Source organism: Salvelinus namaycush, chromosome 16 (assembly GCF_016432855.1).
Source record: "Salvelinus namaycush isolate Seneca chromosome 16, SaNama_1.0, whole genome shotgun sequence".
In the NCBI taxonomy this organism is placed as follows: Eukaryota; Metazoa; Chordata; class Actinopteri; order Salmoniformes; family Salmonidae; genus Salvelinus; species Salvelinus namaycush.
Window position 1 is genome coordinate 1254661 of NC_052322.1, and position 26572 is coordinate 1281232.

Below are 26572 nucleotides of genomic sequence, written 5' to 3' on the forward strand. Positions count from 1 at the left end.
ACACACACACACACACACACACACACACACACACACACACACACACACACACACACACACACACACACACACACACACAGAGAGAGAGAGCGAGAGATAACACGGGCTGGCAACAAGACTAAACTGTCATACTGCACTGTTTGAGTTCAAACTGAAAACAAATAAAAAAATCTACAACTTGATAGTCCGTACAAAAGTTGATCCCATGTTGATTTCCAGTCCTGCATAAACTCTCAGAATGACAAGCCTTTCCAGGGATCCATACCTCAATAAGGAAGTCCCCCATCCTTAGGCCAGCCCTCCAGGCCACACCGCCCTCATCCACAGACTCCAGGTACTGCAGCGCGGGGAATGCTGGGGTCGGCGTGAACTCCTCTATAGGAGTCTGGGCTGCAGAGAGACAAGTCAAGAACAAGAGGATAAGGGAGAGAAGTAATAAAATAGTGTTAAAGTGGAAGCAGGGAGATAGGATGGAAGAAATGGGTAAGAGGAAATGCGAGAGGTGAAAGTTAAACATATAGAAGAGTAGAGGACTGTGGAAGCTGGAGATAGGAGACATCCAGGGGTATTTCGGAGGAGAGGCACTCACTCACCTTTGGCTCCCCGAAGCACAAAGCCAAAGCCCTCATTGTCTTTCTTCTGCAGGAGCACTGTCTTCTCCTTAATGATGTAGTCACTTAGAGAGAATAAGGAGGAAGGGGAGGAGGGAGAGGGGGGGGGCAACGAGCAAGAGAGAGCAAGCTATATGACTTCTTTAGTAACAGAAAGCCTCATTGTCATGCAAATAAAGCATTTCTGAATCTGGGAGACAGCTATACTGCATCACATTATGAAATCACACTGCACCAAAAGATGGGGGGGATTGAGGCATGTCATACAAAGAGCACCACCATACAAAGACACTCGTCAAACCAGGGTAGAGTCGGTGTCATGATGGGCGAGGAGGAGTGTACTGGAGAGACCTCTCCATAATCCAGCATAATGCTGACTAGCGCCAGGAAGCACGTGGGAATGTACATAAAAAAAAAAATGCTGCATAGACACTTCACTGTTAATGGGAACTTATAAACACACCTGTAATACTGCATTGGCTTTCTTCAAGCTTTCACTGCACTAGCTAACTTGGTTACCTCTCATCCTACTTCTCCACTTGATGATGTAGAGGTAGGGATCTATGACGTACAGGTAGGGATCTAAGATGTACAGGTAGGGATCTATGATGTACAGGTAGGGATCTATGATGTACAGGTAGGGATCTATGATGTACAGGTAGGGATCTATGATGTACAGGTAGGGATCTATGATGTAGAGGTAGGGATCTATGATGTAGAGGTAGGGATCTATGATGTAGAGGTAGGGATCTATGATGTACAGGTAGGGATCTATGATGTACAGGTAGGGATCTATGATGTACAGGTAGGGATCTATGATGTACAGGTAGGGATCTATGATGTAGAGGTAGGGATCTACGTTTGAGTAGCAGTTAGTCATCGCTCTTCATAATGACATATGCTGTTTTTCATCGATGGTTGACATTTGTTATGATATGGTAGGATTCGTTTTACGGCACAGGGTTACGAGTTGGTCATTGCTCCATTGCCATGTCTGGGACTTCTGTTGCCTGTCAGATTTATGGCTGCCTGACAGCGGTTTTCCCTCATGTAGAGCTCAGTGAATACAGGAGCTCTACATGAGCTCTATACTGTACTACAACAACAGTGTCTCCAATTCACGCTGTAAAGCCTGCCGTGTCTCAATTCACACTGTTTTACGAGCTCAGTGCACGCTGTAACCTCAGACTTAACAGCCATATACAACGACAGGGTCTCCATCTCCGTTCATTTAAAGGTCTCAATTTTACATGCTGTTTTGCAACTCCATTAGGATGTCTGGCTCTTCGGTCACTGTATGACTTGTGGTTGAATCCGGTCACTGTATGACTTGTGGTTGAATCCATTGGGTTGAAATCCCAGTATTTTATTCCGGAGCTTCGTTTTTCTGCATTAGATGCTCGGATAAACTCAAACTGACGCGGCGTCCAATCGACTGTGCAAATCCACCAAGGTAGAACACGGCTGAGGATGAGAGTCTTTGCTTTTCTGGGAGTTGCTGAACTCGGTGTGAGCAGGCAGTACATGGGATCCATTACAAAGCCGAAGAAACCCCTGTTCACTTCTCATACTGAGGTCTACAGTTTGTACTGTCCCCTTTCATCCGTCCCTTGTGTGTCGCCACACTGTCAACGTTACGGTTTCGCCAACGCAAAAAGCCGCCTTCCATCCATCTGCTGTTCACACTTCATTCCTTTTCTCTCATCCCTTCTCCTTCGTGCATTCCCTCTCAAAGGATACACATCTACATGTAGCAGTGTGCTCAAATGGCTGGTTTGTATCATTTCATCCCCAAGGCAACAGAGGTAGGTAAGTATGACACTGTGGTTCTTTGAAATAGTCTGTACCATTTAACCCCCGTCGTTCCTGTTATATGTGCATATCGACTGCTTCTACGTTACATGAATTCACCATTGGCCAGTGTGACACTCACAGTGGTCACAGTATACATCCACATATTACAGTAGCCTACATGTGCGCTCCCTTCTGACTCCTGAATCATCCTCTGTAGCTTCCAGGATTGTACAGAAGAAGCAGCATTGTAGGCATACGTACTTACATACTCATCTTCTACATTTACAGACATACAATTAAACCATGAGACACAATGACACATACACGCAGACACAATCCAGGGACACGGACACAGATGAACTACTCCCACAACGACACTCAACCACAGTGACACGCACGGTGACTGTGCGCTCGCACCCACTTACACACTCACATGAAGGAAATCACAAACAAACCACTTAGTGTGTCCACTCTCGCCCTTTCTATAAAACAATTATCATCCTATAGGTTAGTGGTACAAACACAGATGGAACACACAATGTATGAGATGTGGCAATATATAGCTGACATTGCAGCATGCTCTCAGACTACACTCAGAAATACATGAGAGGGGAGAAACAGAGATAAACATGCTGCAGTCAGAGCCTCCATTCAATAGCCACTTCCGTCACACACAAATGTTCACACACACACTGGAAAAAGATGATTTAACACACACACACACACACACACACACACATATATACACACACACACACACACACACAAATACACAAATACACACAGACACAATACAAATACACACACACACACAATACATAGCTTATTAATCCGCCTTTCAAATCCACGGCCTCTCTGTTGCATCTACCTCTCCCCTCTCTCCATTGTCCTCTCCTCACATCCATAGCCAGGCAATGAATGAGGAAACAGCGGCTACCTGTAAATGAACCACACGCTCCTGTTTCTGGGGCCCAGTGACGGCCACGAAGAAGAGAGGGAGAGAGAGAGAGACATATCTCTCTCTCCGCATCCCCCCATTGCCATTTCCCCCCTCCTCTCCTCCAACCCCTCCTCTCCCTCCGCCTCTCGCGCTGCCGGCGAGAGCACAGCCAGAGAGAGCCGCGAGAGTGGAGGAGAGGAGGAGAGAGAGATGAGAAGAGGGAGGAGAGAGCGAGCGCTGGCCTAGCACGTCTACACCCTGCATGCTTAAGACAGTGCGAAAGAGAGAGAGAGAGAGAGTAGAGAGAGAGAGGAGGAGAGAGGGAGGGAGAGTGAAAGAAAGAAAGAAAGAAAGGGAAAGCTACAGAGATGGTTCTCTGCGACAAGGAGAGAGAGCGCAAGAGAGAGGAGGGAGAGAACGCTGGATGTGAAAAAAGGGAAGGGGGAGGGAAAGAGAGAGTGGTGGTTTAGCATAAAAGAGGGAGAGAAAAGAGATGCTTTTGCAGGTGGGGGAAGGGGGGTGGGGTAACAGGCAGCAGGGATGGTGTGTTTCCTTGAACATCCACTGACTGGTTTCTGGCAGATTCACAAACAGCTGATTTCCACTCCAGAGAGATTTCCTAATCTGCAAATACAGACACACACATGCACATAACAGCACTTGCGACATTCAAATTCGAACAAAACCCACTCAAAAATCTCATTGACATTCTCCCAAACACACAAACGCAGTGAGTAGCAGCAGCCGTACATCTGGAGCTGGATCCGGTTCAAAATGCTATTGTATTACAAATCGGCAACATAACCACCACTGTACTACACACATGTCTACATGCACTCTCTCTTCACACAGACGTCATTCACCGTCTGAGTCACTGGCCATTATTCACATAGCCAAATACCAGTGAACCTGTATTAAGCTCAGTGACATTGTGACTGATAATAAGAGCTTCTTAGCACACGGCCAATGTCAGCTACACGTTGTAAGCCCAAAACCCTGGGGGCGTGGAGTCCCTCCTCACACTTCCCGATTGACCGAACGAACGCTCATCGCCTCCAAATCCCCAAGACTCATCATCAGGATGTTGTGCCGCACGCTCACACACGCGTAGAGACACGCACACACGCACACACACACACACACACACACACACACACACACACACACACACACACACACACACACACACACACACACAGACACACACACACACACACACACACACACACACACACACACACACACACACACACACACACACACACACACACACACACACACACAGCACTGTTAGCCCTCATGATGCACACCACAACTGCAGCTGTCTGGGGCTGGACTGCAGCTTGACGCTAGCGGATTAGACAGATGCAATGGTGGAGAAGGAATCCATCGTCAACATTTGATTTTGGCCAGATGAACGAGCAGAAAGTCAAGCAACTTTGTCTGCTAGACGTACAAGAAGTAGAATTGAACGGACGTGTCGACTTCAGCGCTTTTAGCGCTCGCATGGTCTTAATACAGCTGAACAACAGCGTAAACAAGCAATCACTTCAGGTTCACCCGACACACACCTTCCTCCAGTTCTCAACCCAGAAACACACCCATCAGAAACACAAACGCATTAGCCGATTCTAGCTGTCCACCTACACAAGTGACAAAACACAGCTAAAACATGTAAATCATGTTTTAGCAAGTAAATCATGTCTAATCTTACTGGATGTGTCCTACTGAGAATCATTAGGGCTGCAGAGCACGATTAGTACTGGGTATTCAATCTTAGCATGGCTAGCTAGTGATTTCCCCTAGCCCCTTGTCTTCTGTTCCTTCATTACTTCACTATTGCTCCACCCTTAGAACTTGGTGACCATGGTGACCATGAGTCCCAGGGGTAAAAAAGGACTTTGCGTCAGGTCATTCATCGATACGTCTAGTCCCTGAGGGCCAGCAGATGACAAGTTTCTATCAAGTCCAGTCTTACCTGGGGCCATCCACGCCATCATATGCTCCCATGGTGACATTACGAAACAGCTTCCTCTTGGCTTTCTCACTGCGCGTCTCTGGAACCCAAAGAGTTCATGTGTTACATTTATATTAATGTGTGTTTTTTTTCGTGTCTTCGTGTTCCACTATTTGTGTACTCAGTGTGTCTTTGTATACTTTTGTATTCCACTGCATCACCTCTGAAACACACAATGATCAAGTTGGTTGTTGTGGTGGTGTGCTATTAATGTTACTGGGTGGGTGTGATACATGCCCTGCTGCATGTAACATTGTGAGGATGTCCTGCAGTCAATAGAATGTTGGCAACTGAATGAAGACAAAATGAGTCATTCAGTAAGCGGGGTTAGCATCTGTAGAGGGATTCTGCTTGGTGTTTGTCTGAGCTGATGCGATGCGAGTGAGGATTGTGTCTTTGTCTGAGCACATAGTTGTATTTGGTTTCTATAAGGTTGGGTGGTGTTGTCTCACCTGATCGATTGTCCTTACTGGGAGGACCCACCTCCTCCACACAATCTGAGGGGAACCAGCCTGTACGACCTTTCACTGTGCCCTCCCAGAACCCCCCCTCTCCAACACTCAACACTGAGAGAAGGAAGGAGAGAGAGAGAGAGAGAGAGAGAGAGAGAGAGAGAGAGAGAGAGAGAGAGAGAGAGAGAGAGAGAGAGAGAGAGAGAGAGAGAGGAGGGGTGCATCACGACTTTACAATCAACACAGTGGCACTCCAAAAACCCACTCCTCTCTGAATCTCTCTTTACCTTTGACTTTGTCTCCTTTGTTGATGCTGAGTTCTTTCTCTCCGTGGGCAGTGTAGGCCCTCGTGGCCATGTACACTCGCCCTGGGACCGCACTATACATATGCCTCATCTGACCCCCAGCCGACCACCCGCCACTTCCCGCTGAGGTCGCACTGCAAGAGGAAAGACAGAGGAAGAGTTTGTGTATCATGGAACAACACCTGGGGATACCAGTAGCGGAGATAGAGGGACAAGAAATGGCTCATGACAGTGGTTTACACTACGAGAATAACAGTTTTGGAAACTTTAAAGCTGGTAACAGCCCCATTGGCTGTAGACAACCGAAAGGCATGTAAAAACATCACTTTTTGGATATGCACATTATTACAGTCTCTCCCTCCAATATGTTCTCACCCCTGTCTGCCGCGCTGTGGTTTGCTTTGATGCCTCTCCTCTGTGTCGCTCTGCCCTCCTCCTCGCGACGGGGAGCGGGTACGGGCCCTGGGACTGCTGGAGCTCCTCACACCCACAGAGGCCCTGCGAGCCTAAACAGAGAGGGAACACACACACACGCAAGATGAAATATAGAATTGTGTTGAGACTTGCACAGACCCAAACTCACAATTCATTGGTTAACATCCCAAAGTAACTAAGAGCATAGCTCCCCAATAAACCATACAGTTGCAATCTCCTACTACATCTGCATACTGTGTCTCTCAGTACCTGTCCAGGGGTGGGATTGGCTCCAGCAGCCTTGTTGGATAGGGTCATGGGGTCAGGCAGGGTCATGCTGTTATCACTGTTAGCACGCAGGAGGGGGTAGGGGTGAGCCATGAGGAGAGGGAGCGTTCGTGCACTCTCTCCTCTTTTGGGAGCATACTTTGGGGATTCCAGAAAGGGCACTGAGAACAGAGAGTCACAGGTAGGTGGGAAAACAATGAGGTTAGTGCAAGAGGTGAGAGAAAGAGGGAGGGGATATGAGAGAGAGTGTGAACAATTAATAACAACCCGACTCAAGTGATTTGGACGCAAAGACAATCGACAGGTAACACAGATGGACTTGAACACCACACACACCCCTCAAACTGGGCAAGCAATAAACTAAAGCATCAGTTGAGGTCAACCGGCCACCTCTGGACCAATAGTGGTTTTAGAAACAAAAGAGTTTGTAAAATGTCTTAGGGATTAGCCTCTGTATGCTGATCCATTGCATCACACCAAACACCATCTGCCAGGGATAAAACAACCTAATATGATGGCAAAATATAATAGATCTTCTGAGTCACATGTTGATTGATGAAGCAGAACATTTATACCAAACAATGCACTGCAAAGTCCTTTATAGCTGTCACGCCCTAACCGTAGAGAGCGTTTTATGTCTCTATTTTGGTTTGGTCAGGGTGTGATTTGGGTGGGCAGTCTATGTTCTATGATTTTCTATTTCTATGTGTTTGGCCGGGTGTGGTTCTCAATCAGAGGCAGCTGTCTATCGTTGTCTCTGATGAGAACCATACTTAGGTAGCCTTTTCCCACTTGTGTTTTGTGGGTAATTATTTTCCGTGTGTGTTTGTGTGCACCTCGGTTGCGTCACGTTCTTTGCTGTTTACCTGTTTGTTTTTTGGTTGTTTCGGTTTCACTTTCATTAAAAGATGTGGAACTACATGCATGCTGCGCCTTGGTCGATTTATGACAGGGAGTTTGAGGATAGCGAGCGTGACAATAGCAGATAGCATGACAGACATACAGTACAGACACGAAGGAAGAACATTTCCCCGTTATTTTACAAATGTTCCATCCCGAGAATAAATCACTTTTCTTCCGGATAACCCGGTGTTTCTCGGAAAAAACGGAAGTGTCATTTAAAAGCATTATAAAGCATATAAATAGGCCTATGTCTGAGATTAGATTAGAGCTGAAATTCAAGGCTGATGCTACCTGAGCCTGATGAGCCATACAGTAAATACATTTTATGAGCCCTACATTAAAAAGTAATTTTATAATCCCAAACCCAAAAAAGCCCAAATGATTGTTGAAAACCATGATAAAGCTGAGAGAACATGCGATTCTGGTGCAGCACATGCTGCCTAAAAAGTTACTCTAAAAATGTTATTTTAATTTTGAAATAGTGCCTATATTTGCATAAGTAGCAGCCGCATATATACCTTCTGTAACGATAGTCTATATCGTCCTCCTCATCGGACGAGGAGAGGCGAGAAGGATCGGACCAATATGCAGAGTGGTTGGTTTCCATGGTAATTTAATAACACGAAAACAAAAATGCGATACAAAATAACAAAATGAAACTACCGTGACAGTCCCGTGTGGCGAAACACTAACAAGGAACAAACACCCACAAAACACACGTGAAACCCCAGCTGCCTGAGTATGATTCTCAATCAGGGACAACGATTGACAGCTGCCTCTGATTGAGAATCATACCAGGCCGAACACACAAAACCCCAACATAGAAAACAACACATAGACAACCCACCCAACTCACGCCCTGACCATACCAAATAAATACAAAACAAGGGAAAACAGGTCAGGAATGTGACAGAACCCCCCCCTCAAGGTGCGAACTCCGGGCGCATCACCTAAAACTCTAGGGGAGGGTCTGGGTGGGCGTCTGTCCGCGGTGGCGGCTCTGGCGCGGGACGTGGACCCCACTTTAACAATGTTTTTGTCCGCCTCCTTAATCGCCCCCGTGGCCTCCTAACAACCACCCTCCATATCAACCCCACTGGACCAAGGCGCAGCACCGGACTAAGGGGCAGCACCGGACTGAGGGGCAGCACCGGACTGAGGGGCAGATCCTGGCTGGCGGGCGGTTCTGGCAGATCCTGGCTGGCGGGCGGCTCTGGCAGATCCTGGCTGACTGGCGGGTCTGGCAGCTCCTGGCTGGCGGGCGGCTCTGGCAGCTCCTGGCTGGCGGGCGGCTCTGGCAGCTCCTGGCTGGCGGGCGGCTCTGGCAGCCCCTGGCTGGCTGGCTCTGGCAGCTCCTGGCTGGCTGGCTCTGGCAGCTCCTGGCTGGCTGGCTGGCTCTGGCAGCTCCTGTCTGGCGGACGGCTCTGGCTGCTCCTGTCTGGCGGACGGCTCTGGCTGCTCCTGTCTGGCGGACGGCTCTGGCTGCTCCTGTCTGGCGGACGGCTCTGGCTGCTCCTGTCTGGCGGACGGCTCTGGCTGCTCCTGTCTGGCGGACGGCTCTGGACAGACGGGCGGCTCTGGCGGCTCGGGACAGACGGGCAGCTCTGACGGCTCGGGACAGATGGGCAGCTCTGATGGCTCGGGACAGACGGGCAGCTCTGACGGCTCGGGACAGACGGGCAGCTCTGACGGCTCGGGACAGACGGGCAGCTCTAACGGCTCGGGACAGACGGGCGGCTCAGATGACGCTGAGCAGGCAGGCAGTTCAGACAGCGCTGGGCAGGCAGGCAGCTCAGACGGCGCTGGGCAGGCAGGTACACCTGTAGGGAGGAGACGGAGAGACAGCCTGGTGCGGGGGGCTGCCACCGGAGGACTGGTACGTGGAGGTGGCACCGGATATACCGGACCGTGAAGGAGTACACGAGCTCTTGAGCACCGAGCCTGCCCAACCTTACCTGGTTGAATGGTCCCCGTAGCCCTGCCAGTGCGGCGAGGTGGAATAGCCCGCACTGGGCTATGCTGGCGAACCGGGGACACCATTTGTAAGGCTGGTGCCATGTACGCCGGCCCGAGGAGACGCACTGGAGACCAGATGCATTGGGCCGGCTTCATGACACCCGGCTCGATGCCCAACCTAGCCCTACCAGTGCGGCGAGGTGGAATAGCCCGCACTGGGCTAAGCACGCGTACTGGGGACACCGTGCGCTCCACCGCATAACACGGTGTCTGACCAGTACGACGCCCTCTCACTCCACGGTAAGCACGGGGAGTTGGCTCAGGTCTCCTACCCGGCTTTGCCACACTCCGCGTGTGCCCCCCCCCCCCCCCCCCCCCCCCCCAAGAAATTTTTGGATCTGACTCTCGGGCTCCCAACCGCGTCGCCGCGCTGCCTCCTCATACCAGCGCCTCTCTGCCTTCGCTGCCTCCAACTCCGCCTTGGGACGGCGATATTCCCCTGGCTGAACCCAGGGTCCCTTGCCGTCCAGGATCTCCTCCCAAGTCCAGGAGTCCTGTGTCTGTTTCTGCTGCTGCTGTCGCTGCCCTTTTCCACTCTGCTTGGTCCTTTGGTGATGGGTGTTTCTGTAACGATAGTCTATATCGTCCTCCTCATCGGACGAGGAGAGGCGAGAAGGATCGGACCAATATGCAGAGTGGTTGGTTTCCATGGTAATTTAATAACACGAAAACAAATATGCGATACAAAACAACAAAATGAAACTACCGTGACAGTCCCGTGTGGCGAAACACTAACAAGGAACAAACACCCACAAAACACACGTGAAACCCCGGCTGCCTAAGTATGATTCTCAATCAGGGACAACGATTGACAGCTGCCTCTGATTGAGAATCATACCAGGCCGAACACACAAAACCCCAACATAGAAAACAACACATAGACAACCCACCCAACTCACGCCCTGACCATACTAAATAAATACCAAACAAGGGAAAACAGGTCAGGAACGTGACACCTTCATAATATTTTCCCTAATTTTATTAGCCTGCCTACCTCTTTCTCTCTCTATTGTTGCTTCAGTCGTTCATTTCTTCTTCAGTTTAATGAAATACATTTTGTTGTCTTCATCATTGCAATGACATGCTTGAATAATATAGAACTAGAATTAGATGCAGACGGCTTTCACTTCTCTTCTCGAAGATTGAATGGTTATGGGTCTGAATAAATAACTGCTATAGTCTACCGCCATTGCGCGTTCGCTCTTCTTTCAAACTACCCATGAGTTCTATTGGTTGCTGTATTTAACATTTAAGCAAACAAGAGCAAGCGTCCCTCTTCGATTAGTCTATTGGTATAAGAAGTGCAACAACAAAAAATGTCCGGCAAGATATTCTAGTCTAGCTTTTCCTGCATGAGACTCCAAGATCTAAGGAACGTTTTTTAAGGTGAGGCCAGCGGAACACAGGTGCGTGCGTATTGTGCAAGAGACCAAGGCTTTAAGTTAGAAGCTTATTATGCATAACCCAACATTCATTAGATAAATGTTTTGGCTAATACTACATTGAATGTATTACCTGAAAGAGGTAGGCTAGGATATACAGTACCAGTCAAAAGTTTGGACACACCCACTCATTCAAGGGTTTTTCTTCATTTTTACTATTTCCTACATTGTAGAAAAATAGTGAAGACATCAAAACTATGAAATAACACATATGGAATGGTAATCAAATCCAAATATATTTTATATTTGAGATTCTTCAAATTAGCCACCCTTTGCCTTGATGACAATTTTGCACACTCTTGGCATTCTCTCAACCAGCTTCATGAGGTAGTTATCTGGAATTAATTTAAATTAACAGGTGTGCCTTGTCTTCTTAATGTGTTTGAGCCAATCAGTTGTGTTGTGACAAGGTAGGGGTGGTATACAGGGGCAAACTACCTGCCCTCCAGGACACCTACAACACCCGATGTCATAGGAAGGCCAAAAATGTCATCAAGGACAACAACCACCCAAGCCACTGCCTGTTCACCCCACTATCATCCTGTTAAACAGCCATCCCTAACACAGAGGCTGCTGCCTACATACAGACTTGAAATCATTGGTAAAAGACCAAGTCCATATTATATCAAGAACTGCTCAAATTAGCAAAGTGAAGGTCAGTCAATCCGGAACCTTTCAAGAACATTGAAAGTTACTTCAAGTGCAGTCTCAAAAACCATAAATCGCTATGATGAAACTTGCGCTCGTAAGGACCGCCACAGGAAAGGAAGACCCAGAGTTATCACTGCTACAAAGGATACGTTTATTAGAGTTACCAACCTCAGAAATTGCATCCCAAATAAATGCTTCAGAGTTCAAGTAGCAGACACATCTCAACATCAACTGTTCAGAGGAGACTGTGTGAATCAGGGCTTCATGGTCAAATTGCGGCAAAAAAACAACTACTACAGGACACAAATAATAAGAAGTGAATTCATTGGGCCAAAAAACACGAGCAAAGGACATTAGACATGTGGAAATCTGTACTTTGGTCTGAATGAGTCCGAATTTGAGATTTTTGGTTCCAACCACCATGTCTTTGTGAGACGCAGAGTAGGTGAACGGATGATCTCCGCATGTGCGGTTTCCACCGTGAAGCATGGAGGAGTTGGTGTGATGGTGACACTGTCAGTGTTTTATTTAGAATTCAAGGCACATTTAACCAGCATGGCTACCGCATCATTCTGCAGTGATACACCATCCCATCTGGTTTGCGCTTAGTGGGACTATCATTTGTTTTTTAACAGGACAATGACCCAACACACCTCCAGGCTGTGTAAGGGCTATTTGACCAAGAAGGAGAGTGATGGAGTGCTGCATCAGATGACCTGGCCTCCATAATCACACAACCTCAACCCAATTGAGATGGTTTGGGATGAGTTGGACCGCAGAGTGAAGGAAAATCAGCCAACAAGTGCTCAGCATATGTGGGAACTCCTTAAAGACTGTTGGAAAAGCATTCCAGGTGAAGCTGGTTGAGAGAATTCCAAGAGTATGCAGAGCTGTCATCAAGGCAAAGGGTGGCTACTTTGAAGAATCTAAAATCTATTTTGATTTGTTTAACACTTTTTTGGTTACTACAATATGCTATTCTATATTCTATATTCTATTCTATATATAAATAGTTTGACAAACTGACTTGTTGGAAAGGTGGCATTCAATGACAGTGCCACGTTGAATGTCACTGAGCTCTTCAGTAAGGCCAAATTAGAAAACATTTCTAAAAACCTGTTTTCGCTTTGTCATTATGGGGTATTGTATGTCGATTGATGAGATATACAGTACCAGTCAAAGGTTTGGACACACCTACTCATTCCAGGGTTTTTCTTAATTTTTTAAATGTTCTACATTGTAGAATAATACTATGAACTATGAAATAAAACATATGGAATCATGTAGTAACCAAAAAAGTGTTAAACAAATCAAAATGTATTTTAAATGTGAGATTCTTCAAAGTAGCCACCCTTTGCCTTGATGACAGCTTTGCACACTCTTGGCATTCTCTCAACCAGCTTCATGAGGTAGTCACCTGGAATGCATTTCAATTAACAGGTGTGCCTTGTTAAAAGTTCATTTGTGGAATTTCTTTCCTTAATGCGTTTCAGCCAATCCATTGTGTTGTGACAAGGTAGGGGTGGTATAAAGAAGATTAAAGACCCTATTTGGTAAAAGACCACGTCCATAGTATGGCAAGAACAGCTCAAATAAGCAAAGATAAATAACAGTCCATCATTACTTTAAGACATGAAGGTCAGTCAATCCGGAAAATGTCAAGAACTTTTAAAGTTTCTTCAAGTGCAGTTGCAAAAACCATTAAGCACTATGATAAAACTGGCTCTCATGAGGACCGCCACAATGAAAGTAAGACCCAGAGTTACCTCTGCTGCAGAGCATTAGAGTTACCAGCCTCAGAAATTGCAGCCCAAATAAATACTTCACAGAGTTCAAGTAACAGACACATCTCAACATCAACTGTTCAGAGGACACTGTATGAATCAGGCCTTCATGGTCAAATTGCTGCAAAGAAACCACTACTGAAGGACACCAACAATAAGAAGAGACTTGCATGAGAAACACGAGCAATGGACATTAGACTGGTGGAAATCTGTCCTTTGGTCTGTTGAGTCTAAATTTTTGATTTTTGGTTCCAACCGCCGTGTCTTCGTGAGACGCAGAGGTGAACGGATGATCTCTGCATCTGTGGTTCCCACCGTGAAGCATGGTGGAGGAGGTGTGAGGGTGTTTGGGTGCTTTGCTGGTGACACTGGCAGTGATTTATTTAGAATTCAAGGCACACTTAACCAGCATGGCTACCACAGCATTCTGCAGTGATATGCCATCCCATCTGGTTTGGGCTTAGTGGGACTATCATTTGTTTATCAACATAACAATGACCCAACACACCTCCAGGCTGTGTAAGGGCTATTTGACCAAGAAGGAGAGTGATGGAGTGCTGCATCAGATGACCTGGCCTCCACAATCACACAACCTCAACCCATTTGAGATGGTTTGGGATGAGTTGGACCGCAGAGTGAAGGAAAATCAGCCAACAAGTGCCTAGCATATGTGGGAACTCCTTCAAGACTGTTGGAAAAGCCTTCCAGGTGAAGCTGATTGAGAGAATGCCAATGTCATCAAGGCAAAGGGTGGCTACTTTAAGAAATCTAAAATATATTTTGATTTGTTTAACACTTGTTTGGTTACTACATTATTCCATATGTGCTATTTCATAGTTTTGATGTCTTCACTATTATTCTACAATGTAGAAAATAGTAAAAATAAAAAAAGACCCTTGAATGAGTAGGTGTGTCCAAACTTTTGACTGGTACTGTATATATACTGTATATATACTGTATATATCAATCTTGAACAGGATTATCTATTTTGGATGCAATTTGAATTTGAAGACTGCTCGCGCCTGCTCTAATTTAACCTAACAATAGTCAAGTGATAGGCCGTTATAAAACTCTGCAGCTACAATAAAAAAAACACACACATCTTTAAAATAAAAAAATAAGGTGACTCCCGAAAGCCAGATGGAGATGATAAATTATACATGCATTTGTCCTTATACCGTAGCATAGGCAATGCTGCAGTAAACGTAGGCCTACCTGTCACAAGAAAAAAAGCTACCATGATGAGATGATAGGTCTACATGCACTGTGAACTGCACTCCATACTGAGAGGGGCTGTCTGTCCCCAACATGAGCGTTGATGATTGATCATGCAGAGAGCAGAGAGAAGACCGCAGAGAAGCCAGATTTAAACATGGCATATAATTTATCAGTTCCATTTCACATTATGCTGTTGATATAAATAATTTATTATAATTGATCTGTTTCTCGCAGTTATTTATCCCAGGAAAAGGGAGTGGTTTTGGGTGGTAAATCTCGGTAACCGGGTTCCCGCCATTCAACGCTAACAGACACTCATGCACCAAAACTCACTATCAATCACTTCCTAATCTGAACAGACCTAAGTGGAGGACCAAGACTTACCTACATCTGCATCTCTGTGGTTTTTGAGGATTTCCCCAAGTTCAAAATGGCCCGACATTACTGCTACCTTCAAAACACAGACACATGTACGCACACATACAATTACATGCAGCACTGTAACACATGCATCAGGTAAAGGAAGAGTTCCTCCAAAACAGCAAATGCCCAATTTAATAAACGCTTAGCAAATAATACATTTAAAACAACTAACTGATTTTCAACTCAATGGTTTATTGACGTATAACAAACCTGATTACATTAGCGCTAGTCGGCAGAATAAATAACTAAAGAAAACTGAAAACATGAAGTTGTTATTGATACCTGAAAGGGGGTTTGCCCATGCTTGTTCTTCATTTCCTTATTGGCCCCTCTGTAGAGCAGAACACGGACACAGCTTTCCTGATAGGCCAGAAAGACAGCCACTGTTTAACTTCATTCAGGACTAAAATGTTACACAGACATTTGGAACTCAAAAAGCAGTTACTTTAAGTTCAACTTTGAATGGACACGAACACTGATTATTGTGTTGTCCCTGTATTTAAAAAATGGTACTTACCTTATTATACAGGGCACAAATATGAAGTGCGGTGTTCCCTGAGGCATTCTGAGAAGTGGTATCTGCCCCATAGAACAGAAGGTGCTCCAAGTGCTGGGCAAAACCATTCTGGCAGGCCTTGGGAGGAGGGGGTGTAAAGAAAGTATCTAAAGATTAAAATTATTAGCAAAGGAGAATCTGAGGGGTTGGGTCATCACTTCACAATCAATTGAAAATATGCAATTACTGTGCTTCTTCATAAAATTGTGACACATTGAAAGATAAATAGAATAAAAGATAGAACTGATGAATTTCTGAACCATTGCAAAATAAAGAACAAATGAAGAAATTAAAACAATAAAAATAAGCTTTTGACTTTCCCCTTAACGGTTTCCGCTTTCTTTATTTGCACTTAAAATAACACAACACAAAATTAGAGAAGTAACAAAACACAGGACACTACATAAGTTAACATGAACTAAAGATTCAAAAACAGCAGCGCACTGAGATAGTGAGTGAATGACGTAGAGATAGAAGATGTCAGCACGAGATGGTGTCTCCTGTTTATCCGCATTGGACTCAACAGTTGCATGAGATGAATGTACTGAATTGTGAAGGATCACCGTTTCAGGAAGAAAGAACTCAACTCTGCTCTCTTTCTTTTTTTTAACCCCTTTGAGGCCATGGAAGGTCATGCAAGGTCATGATCCTAAGAGTCACTCTTCCCCCAACTTCACAACTTGAATGGAAGTATTCATGGATTCGATGAGCAGTACCTTGTGTATTTCTTGCATTCCAAATTCCTCTTCATCCCTGAGCTATGGAGAGAAAGGAAGAGAGGAAGAAAGGGAAACAATGGAAAGAGACCAGCGAGAAGGTGTCTCTCAATGGAGGGGAAATGTTTAAGACATGGACAGGACAGGAGACTGAAAGTATGCTAAAAACCTAATGTACTATACCAACGTATGATAATACGCAGAAGACAAAAATACACAGAAATCAACACACAAAAATGATCGATACACATAAAAATATGATATTTCAGATACGATGAAAGTCAAAGTCAAACACTGACATATTTACAACACACAGTCCCAAAACAATATCAACCCCCATCCTTGAGATAGGCGGCCGGACAGACAGCCAGACGGATACCTGGTGAGACTCCTCCCAGCCATTCTCATCCCTCACTCCCAGTCTGGCCCTGTAGTAGAGTAGGGTCTCGCAGCAGGAGGTGTCGCCGCCTGTCAGCACTGAGTGGTACAATGGGGTCAGGCTACATCGGTCTTTGTAGTTAGGAGATGCTCCCAGGGACAGAAGAGCCTAGCAAGGAGGGGGAAAAGACATGTTTATTGTGTGTGTGTGTGTGTGTGTGTGTGTGTGTGTGTGTGTGTGTGTGTGTGTGTGTGTGTGTGTGTGTGTGTGTGTGTGTGTGTGTGTGTGTGTGTGTGTGTGTGTGTGTGTGTGTGTGTGTGTGTGTGTGTAGTCCTAGTTACCAGCAGTGCAACGTGATTGTGTGCCCTGACAGCCTTGTGTACAGCTGTCAGTCCATCTCTGGTTCTAAAGTCCACATGGGCCCCACCCTGAACGAGCACCCTGATCCCCTCCACTGTCATGCCAGACTGCACCGCCACAGACAGTGGGGATTCTGAAGAAGATGGAGAGAGAGAGAGAGGAAGGAGGCGGGAAATGGAGGAACAAGGAGAGAGGGGGGGGAGCAGAGAAAGTGTTTGAGATTAAGGGGGTTGTCAATATCTGAAATGATATGATTTGACTGAAAACAGTGTCATGCAGTGGCAACTCTATCAAGCTAGTGTTCAACTCACCCCCGTTGTCAGGGTCATGGTAGTTTGGGTCGAGACCTTTTTCCAGGACTTTTGACATCTTATCTATTGATCCACTTGCAATGTAGTCCATGAACTTTTTCAGACTCACCTGCAAGGTAAGAGGTTTACTGGCCAATATAAACATTTGTCTGTCGTAAACCCAACTAACAAATCTAGGGAGAGAGAACGTTTTTGTAATGTTAACTGTAATGTTCCCCTAATGTTTGAGTGTCAAGTTTTCTATTAGTTAGAGGAATGTTATATCTACAGTACAGTGAGATCTAAAAGTATTGGGACAGTGACACGTGTTGTTGTTTTGGCTCTGTACTCAAACACTTTGGATTTTAAATGATACAATGACTATGAGGTTAAAGCAGGGGTTGGAACAAAAATGATTGTTGTGTGACTAGAAAAAAATGTAAAATAACATTATTAACTGGTTCCCATGCTTTTTAAAGAATGGTGCTGTTCCAGAACAGTATGGATCACTTTTGTTACAGGTTCCGTTTCTGTTCCTTGAAACATGTTATTTTACGGTTTTCAGTTCTGTTCACTGAACGAGTTCTAACCCCTGGATTAAAGTGTAGACGGTCCGATTTAATTTGAGGGTATTTTCATCCGTATCTGGTGAACCGTGTAGAAATTGCATAACATATTAATGTACTAGACACGTTTCATAGGAAGGTGTATCAGTTGTCAGGACACCGCCTGATCGTCCCAAAGAAATGTTCTCCAAAAAAACATGTTTCATTAGACATCGCTTTGTTACTGTTGCCAAGCCCATCAAGGTCCTGACTGGTGAGCCACTGATCCACTCACAGCTCTTTTTGTCTATTGGCAAGATTAGGAATACACACAGTGCTTTTAACATACATATTTAACACAATTTGACATACATGATTACATTTCCAATGTTTATTTATACAGTCATTATTATACAACATGTCCTCCCCTGGGATCTGAACTCACAACCTCTTGGTTCACAGCACTCAGCTCTAACTGCTATGCCACCTGTGTCAGTTTTCAGTTCATTCGACTATTCTCTCTTCTTCGATTTTATTTACTTATTTTAACAATTTAAGGGCTTTCTGTATAGTTGTATATTGTTGGTGGGGCATATGAACCTGTTTCAATTACACTCCTGAATCACTATGATCAATACAAATGTATCTTGTTTGTACTTTTAACAGAGGTGCGATTTACTTCAAAGTGCATTCACCATATTGCTCACACCTATCAAGTTGTTTTAGATCTACACAAATGCCTAGGGAGGAGGGTTTAGGGTTTCCTCTGGACAGGGCCTAACTATACTGGATCAATTAGCACATGCCCAATAAATCCCTTATTGGGACAGTGGTTAGGGTGTTTGTCATTGGTGCTGGTGGCCTACGTTTGAAACCCGCTAGGGTAGTCACCCTAATCTCACGTTCTTAGCAATATGTTAATGTCATTATTTGGCAACAGTTACAACACACCTATAAGGATCTAATTCAAATGTGTTTCTCATTGACAATTCTAGATAGATTCTCTTTGAGATGCTGAGCTATCACATTTTTGAAATCGCACCACATATACCATGTAGAACAAACGTGTGTATCTGGAACATTCCTAATTTGTTGCCGAAACATGGCCTCATGTGGTAGTGTTGTTTCATTTTTTGTGACCAAATATATATTTATTTTGTCATATTTTTTGTTGGGAGGGTTTTACAGGTACAATCTTCAAATTCATATATTTTCAAGATTCATTCATTTTATTTGGGCTCCGGAGTGGCGCAGTGGTCTAAGACATGGCACTTCAGTGCAAGAGGAGTCACTGCAGTACCTGGTTTAAATACAGGCTGCATCACATCCAGCTGTGATTGGGAGTCCTGCTGGGGTAGGCTGTCATTCTAAATAAGAATTTGTCCTTAACTGACTTGCCTGGTTAAATAAAATATCACACATTAATTTCCAAATATATTTTTCTGTTGTACCCCCCCAAACCATGTTTTCAGTTCCCCCACCCGCCCTCCATCTTCTTGCCCCCCACCCGAAAAAGCATGGCAACCTAGGTTGCTTATCAGTTTCCCACCTCCCACCACTTATCCCCTAAGCCCCCCCCCCCCAAAAAACTAGGGTTGTCAACCAAGGATGTTTTTGCACCAACCCTCCAGCCAAAAAAGTGGTGTTGCCGCTGATAGAAACATACCTAGTACATGGCTGTCATATTCTCAGAATATAAGAAATGTGCATATTTACAGTAGCATGTCTGTACTTTCTCACATTTGCCAGCTAAGCAATGATGATGTCAGTTATACCAACACAATACACAACACAAAGTTCTATCTCCAGGTTTTAATGTGGAAAAATAGATTGCAAATTGCAACAGTCACTTGGGAACTGTGTTTGGGGTAATACACTGCTCAAAAAAATAAAGGGAACACTAAAATAACACATCCTAGATCTGAATGAATGAACTATTCTTATTAAATACTTTTTTCTTTACATAGTTGAATGTGCTGACAACAAAATCACACAAAAATGATCAATGGAAATCAAATTTATCAACCCATGGAGGTCTGGATTTGGAGTCACACTCAAAATTAAAGTGGAAAACCACACTACAGGCTGATCCAACTTTGATGTAATGTCCTTAAAACAAGTCAAAATGAGGCTCAGTAGTGTGTGTGGCCTCCATGTGCCTGTATGACCTCCCTACAACGCCTGGGCATGCTCCTGATGAGGTGGCGAATGGTCTCCTGAGGGATCTCCTCCCAGACCTGGACTTAAGCATCCGCCAACTCCTGGACAGTCTGTGGTGCAACGTGGCGTTGGTGGATGGAGCGAGACATGATGTCCCAGATGTGCTCAATTGGATTCAGGTCTGGGGAACGGACGGGCCAGTCCATAGCATCAATGCCTTCCTCTTGCAGGAACTGCTGACACACTCCAGCCACATGAGGTCTAGCATTGTCTTGCATTAGGAGGAACCCAGGGCCAACCGCACCAGCATATGGTCTCACAAGGGGTCTGAGGATCTCATCTCGGTACCTAATGGCAGTCAGGCTACCTCTGGCGAGCCCATGGAGGCCTGTGCGGCCCCCCAAAGAAATGCCACCCCACACTATGACCCACCGCCAAACCGGTCATGCTGGAGGATGTTGCAGGCAGCAGAACGTTCTCCACGGCGTCTCCAGACTGTCACGTCTGTCACATGTGCTCAGTGTGAACCTGCTTTCATCTGTGAAGAGCACAGGGCGCCAGTGGCGAATTTGCCAATCTTGGTGTTCTCTGGCAAATGCCAAACGTCCTGCACGGTGTTGGGCTGTAAGCACAACCCCCACCTGTGGACATCGGGCCCTCATACCACCCTCATGGAGTCTGTTTCTGACCGTTTGAGCAGACACATGCACATTTGTGGCCTGCTGGAGGTCATTTTGCAGGGTTCTGGCAGTGCTCCTCCTGCTCCTTTTTGCACAAAGGCGGAGGTAGCGGTCCTGCTGCTGGGTTGTTGCCCTCCTACGGCCTCCTCCACGTCTCCTGATGTACTGGCCTGTCTCCTGGTAGCGCCTCCATGCTCTGGACACTACGCTGACAGACACAGCAAACCTTCTTGCCACAGCTCGCATTGATGTGCCATCCTGGATGAGCTGCACTACCTGAGCCACTTGTGTGGGTTGTAGACTCCGTCTCATGCTACCACTAGAGTGAAAGCACCGCCAGCATTCAAAAGTGACCAAAACATCAGCCAGGAAGCATAGGAACTGAGAAGTGGTCTGTGGTCACCACCTGCAGAACACTCCTTTATTGGGGGTGTCTTGCTAATTGCCTATAATTTCCACCTTTTGTCTATTCCATTTGCACAACAGCATGTGAAATTTATTGTCAATCAGTGTTGCTTCCTAAGTGGACAGTTTGATTTCACGGAAGTGTGATTGACTTGGAGTTACATTGTGTTGTTTAAGTGTTCCCTTTATTTTTTTGAGCAGTGTATATTACTTACTTACTTTTATGATTAACGGAGTAAAATAACGAGTTACTGGTTTCAAATATTGTAATAGTATTACAGTTATGTTTTCAAGTAACCCGTATATTACTTTCAGAAGCATATCTTTTGGTAGCCTAGTGGGTAGAGCGTTGGGCCAGTAACCGGAAGGTTGCTGGATCGAACCCCGGAGCTGACAAGGTAAAAATCAGTCGTTCTGCCCCAGAGCAAGGCAGTTCCCCAGAGCAAGGCACTGTTCCCCGGGCGCCGAAGTCATGGATGTCGATTAAGGCAGCCCCCCTGAACCTCTCTGATTCAGAGGGGTCGGGTTAAATGCGGAATACACATTTCAGTTGAATACATTCAGCTGGACAACTGACTAGGTATCCCCCTTTGCCGGTGTGTTATATTTTTTAAAGCCTTGGAATTGGAATTAACGCTGTAGGCTAACTCGTTTCCAATAGACTATTGTAAAGCCGAGAATCAAAGAATGATGGCAGCTGTGTTGTTACCCTGCTTAACGTTTCCCTTGTGCAAATGCACCCATTATTTTTGAGTTAAATCGAGGAGAAAGAGAACAACATTTGAGTAAAATGCTAACTCTGAAAAGGCAGCATTGATCTCTTCGTCCAGAAACACCACATCAAACCTGACAGAGCTGGTAGCCAAAGTTCCAGAAATTAGTGAAAGAGGAGAAATCTATACACATTATGATAATCAACAAAGATACTTAAATAATATGTTCAAGTGTAACAAAATGTCCATACAAACAATCAAATTGTCTGATAAATGCAATTCAAAACAGCAATAATGACATTAACATACACATTGCGAAGAATGTATATATATATATAGAATGTAGGGTGAATCCCCTAGCAGATCTCAAACCCAGGACACCAGCATCAATGACGAATTCCCTAAATACAGTCCCAATAAGGGATATCTCTAGGCCATGTGCTTATTTTTTGTGTATGTTTGGTAGGACGTTGATGGAATTTGCAACGTTCCCATAAAACGTGTCTAGAACATTAACATCTTACGTTCTGAGAACATGGCAACCATGTTCTGTGTATGTTTGGGGCAACGTTGATGGAATATTCTCCTAGCCCACAGAAAACTGGACACGAATGTTCTTGCAACGTTCCAATGAAACGTTTCTAGAACATTCATATCTTAAGTTCTGAGGACATGGTAACCACGTTCTGGTTCTAATTGACATTAAGGGAATGGTCCCTTGGAAACATTCCTTGCACATCACAGGAAGATTCCTATGAAAACGTAAGTTAATGACCTAATGAGACTCTTGAGGGATCGTTCTCTAATGTTGTGGTAACATTTGTTGTTAGCTAGGAACATTAATTAGCATAGTTATAAAAATATGTTTCCCCTACAAAAGTGACATAAGAATATTATAACAAAATAGGAAGTACCTTGGTGTGCAATTTTGTAAGTAGTTTTTCATCCAGGTTTGTCTGTTTGTATACCCTGGTCTTGTACCTAAACTGTAAAACAGAAAACATTTATGGTAAAACATTTATTTAAATCTTTAAAACAATCTGAAGGATAAGAACCACATTTATTTTCATATTCCTGGCTCCAACTTGGCCTAATCTAAACACTGTAGTGCCTCTGGAATCAACCCTAACCCTGATCTGTTGCATATTTGGAACCCCACCCTGAACACTTGCAAAATATGCACCACCAGAGGGCATCATAATATCAGTGTATGGCGATCACTGTACTGTATATGACTTTAATAGTATGTGAAGCTCCACAGTGAAAAATCTAAGTCGCATCCATGCACTGCAAACCCACTAAAAACGAGATGTATGTTAAATATATCTATAAGAAATCTGTTTTGCTCCTACAAGGTGGTTGTGGTTATGGTGGAGGTCAAATCCATGCATTTAAAAAAAAAAATGGAAATCAGACTTGCAGGCAGCCCATTAGTCAAAGTGAGTTTTTAAATGATCTTCCTGAAAAGGCGAAATGGGATAAACATATTTTTACTGCATCACTATCTAACAACGTTTTCCCAGTGTCTTCCATCAAAATACCTCCAGGTAAGGCACCCCTTTCTCAAAGGACTGTGGGTAGTTTCGGAGGCAGCGCTCCTCCTCCAGGAACATGGCATCGCATCCGTCTCCGGCGGGCTGAAAGAGGCCATAGTTATAGACGTCCCACAGTGGCTCGCTCAGCGAACAGATGACCTCCTGCTTGGCGCTCCAAACTGTGAAGTCAGGGTCAAACTGCAGACACCTCTGACAGAGGGAGGAGACGAGAGACAAGACAGCACAGTCAACAGTTGATAAGAGGGAGATCATGAATGTATTGTTTTCAAGGTGGTGTGTGTGTGTGTGTGTGTGTGTGTGTGTGTGTGTGTGTGTGTGTGTGTGTGTGTGTGTGTGTGTGTGTGTGTGTGTGTGTGTGTAGGATGGAAGTAAGGAGTGGGTCAAAGGTGTGTTCTACATTTTAAATGCCATTTGATTTGACTGAAAGGTGTATAATTAGCTTGGCAAACAATTTGTGATCCAAATCTAAAGCATAATTACAGTTCATTAACTAAAATGTGGTGACATTGAGGCTGTATTTACGGCTCATGATTGACAAGTCTTTGTATTAAAAGTAGATGTAGTACTTTATGAAAACTGGTTTCACCTTTCTATCGATGGCACTTTACTGGTCTCATTTAAAGCGGACAATAATCATGCATATGTTTCTTGAAATAAATGTATCATCTAACTGAGCTAGCATAAGCCTACTAACTATTGAACATCAAACTGTGCTCATTAACTGTAACGCTACTGATTCGCTATCACCATTCCGACTCATTTGAATAGATTGAATTAACTATGAACACTGAACATTTCTTGAGCTGAAATAATAGATCCCAGAAATATTTCATATACACAAAAAGCTTATTTCTCTCAAATGTTGTGCCTACATTTTTTCCCATTCCTGTTAGTGAGCATTTCTCTTTTGCCAAGATAATCCATCCACTTGACAGGTGTGGCATATCAAGAAGCTGATTAAACAGCATGATCATTACACAGGTGCACCTTGTGCTGGGAACAATAAAAGGCCACTCTAAAATGTGCAGTTTTGTCAGGCGACACAATGCCACAGACGTCTCAGGTTTTGAGGGAGCGTGCAATTGGCATGCTGACTGCAGGAATGTCCACCAGACTTGTTGCCAGAGAATTGAAAGTTAATTTGTCTACCATAAGCCGCCTCCAACGTTGTTTTGGAGAATTTGGCAGTACGTCCAACCGACCTCACAACCGCACACCACGTGTAACCACGCCAGCTCAGAACCTCCACATCCGGATTCTTCTTTTGTGGGATCATCTGAGACCAGCCACCCAAACAGCTGGTGGAACTGCGGGATTGCACAACCGAAGAATTTCTGCACAAACTGTCAGAAAGCATCTCAGGAAAGCTCTTCTGCATGCTCTTCGTCCTCACCTGGGTCTTGACCTGACTGCAGTTCGGCGTCGAAACCAACTTCAGTGGGCATATGCTCACCTTCGATGGCATGTTGGAGAGGTGTGCTCTTTAGAGATGAATCTCGGTGATGGCAATATTATGAACAGAGTTCCCCATGGTGGCGGTGGGGTTATGGTATGGGCAGGTATAAGCTATGGACAATGAACACAATTGCATTTTATTGATGACCATTTGATTGCACAGAGATACTGTGATGCGATCCTGAGGCCCATTGTCGTGCCATCTGTATTCCTAGTCATGTGAAATCCATAGATTAGGGTCTAATGAATTTATTTAAATTGACAGATTTGCTATTTTTGTTCAGTGTCGTTAACAAGACTTCAGACACAAAAGACTCAACACTCGCTCTCTCATCTAAACCAATTATCTGCCTATGCCATAAGCCTAGACCTGCATTGCAGTCAATGAGAAATAGAGATTTTCTTTTTAAACTTCTTTGGAGGATAAAGAGCTTTCCCCCCCACACATGTCTGTGCTTGATACACTAGAGGCTTTCTGGTCACAATGGACAATGTCTTTGATGTTTTCATATGCGTCTGGTATTCTATACTATTTATTCCCAATGTCGTTTTTTTTCTTGGAACGACAATTCCTTTGCAATGTTTGCCTCGGAATGTCATGTGTGTATAGTAGTAGGGGGTTAGAGAGATACACACAGAGCTATTGTCCCATGCTTATGATCTGTAAATAAAATTGTACAGTTCAGCATAGTTCCTTGTCTCCCTCCTCTCCCCCTCTGCCTCTACATTTGATACTGTAGCCAACAGCATTGGCATGGCAACCAGTTCATTAGAGGAGCAAGGCACCCGTTGCCGTAGCAATGCCTTGGTGTTCCCTGGGAGGTAAACCATATGAGAGGGGTGGTGTGTGTGTGTGTGTGTGTGTGTGTGTGTGTGTGTGTGTGTGTGTGTGTGTGTGTGTGTGTGTGTGTGTGTGTGTGTGTGTGTGTGTGTGTGTGTGTGTGTGTGTGTGTGTGTGTGCAATCCCTTGGAGAGAGTCGGGCTAATGTAATATACAGTGCCTTCAGAAAGTATTCACACCCCTTTACTTTTTCCACATTTTGTTGTGTTACAGCCTGAATTTAAAATGGATTAAATAGACATGTTGTGCCACTGATCTACACACAATACCCCATAATATCAAACTGGAATTTTATTTGTATAACATTTTTCAAATTAATAAACAATTAAAAGCTGAAATGTCTTGAGTCAATAACTATTCAACCCTTTTTCATGGCAAGCCTAAAGAAGTTCAGGAGTAAAAATGTGCTTAACAAATCACATAATAAGTTGCACGGACTCATTCCGTGTTCATTAATAGTGGTTAACATGACTTTTGAATGACAACTCCATCTCTATACCCCATATGTACAATTATCTGTAAGATAGGGATCTTAGTAGTGAATCGAGTAGTGAATTTCAAGCAGAGATTCAACCACAAAGACCAGGGAGGTTTTTTAATGGCTCGCAAAGAAGGGCACCGATTGGTATGTGTAAAAATAAAATAAGCAGACTCTGAA

At 44.7% G+C, this 26572-nt stretch overlaps 1 protein-coding gene across 1 annotated transcript in view; it reads right to left on the minus strand.

Annotated features, from left to right (window-relative positions):
- Positions 1–26572, minus strand: part of LOC120060843 (SH3 and multiple ankyrin repeat domains protein 1-like) — a 42574-nt gene that overhangs the window by 8768 nt on the left and 7234 nt on the right. Inside the window, exons 2-16 of the mRNA XM_039010262.1 lie at positions 23604–23807; positions 22977–23048; positions 17581–17689; positions 17251–17402; positions 16910–17077; positions 15776–15892; positions 15541–15618; positions 15220–15286; positions 6804–6982; positions 6495–6625; positions 6102–6253; positions 5815–5928; positions 5324–5402; positions 594–676; positions 266–390 (exon numbers count right to left, since the gene is read on the minus strand). Coding sequence (XP_038866190.1) covers positions 266–390; positions 594–676; positions 5324–5402; positions 5815–5928; positions 6102–6253; positions 6495–6625; positions 6804–6982; positions 15220–15286; positions 15541–15618; positions 15776–15892; positions 16910–17077; positions 17251–17402; positions 17581–17689; positions 22977–23048; positions 23604–23807 — 1830 coding nt within the window. The remainder of the gene's footprint in view (positions 1–265; positions 391–593; positions 677–5323; positions 5403–5814; positions 5929–6101; positions 6254–6494; positions 6626–6803; positions 6983–15219; positions 15287–15540; positions 15619–15775; positions 15893–16909; positions 17078–17250; positions 17403–17580; positions 17690–22976; positions 23049–23603; positions 23808–26572) is intronic.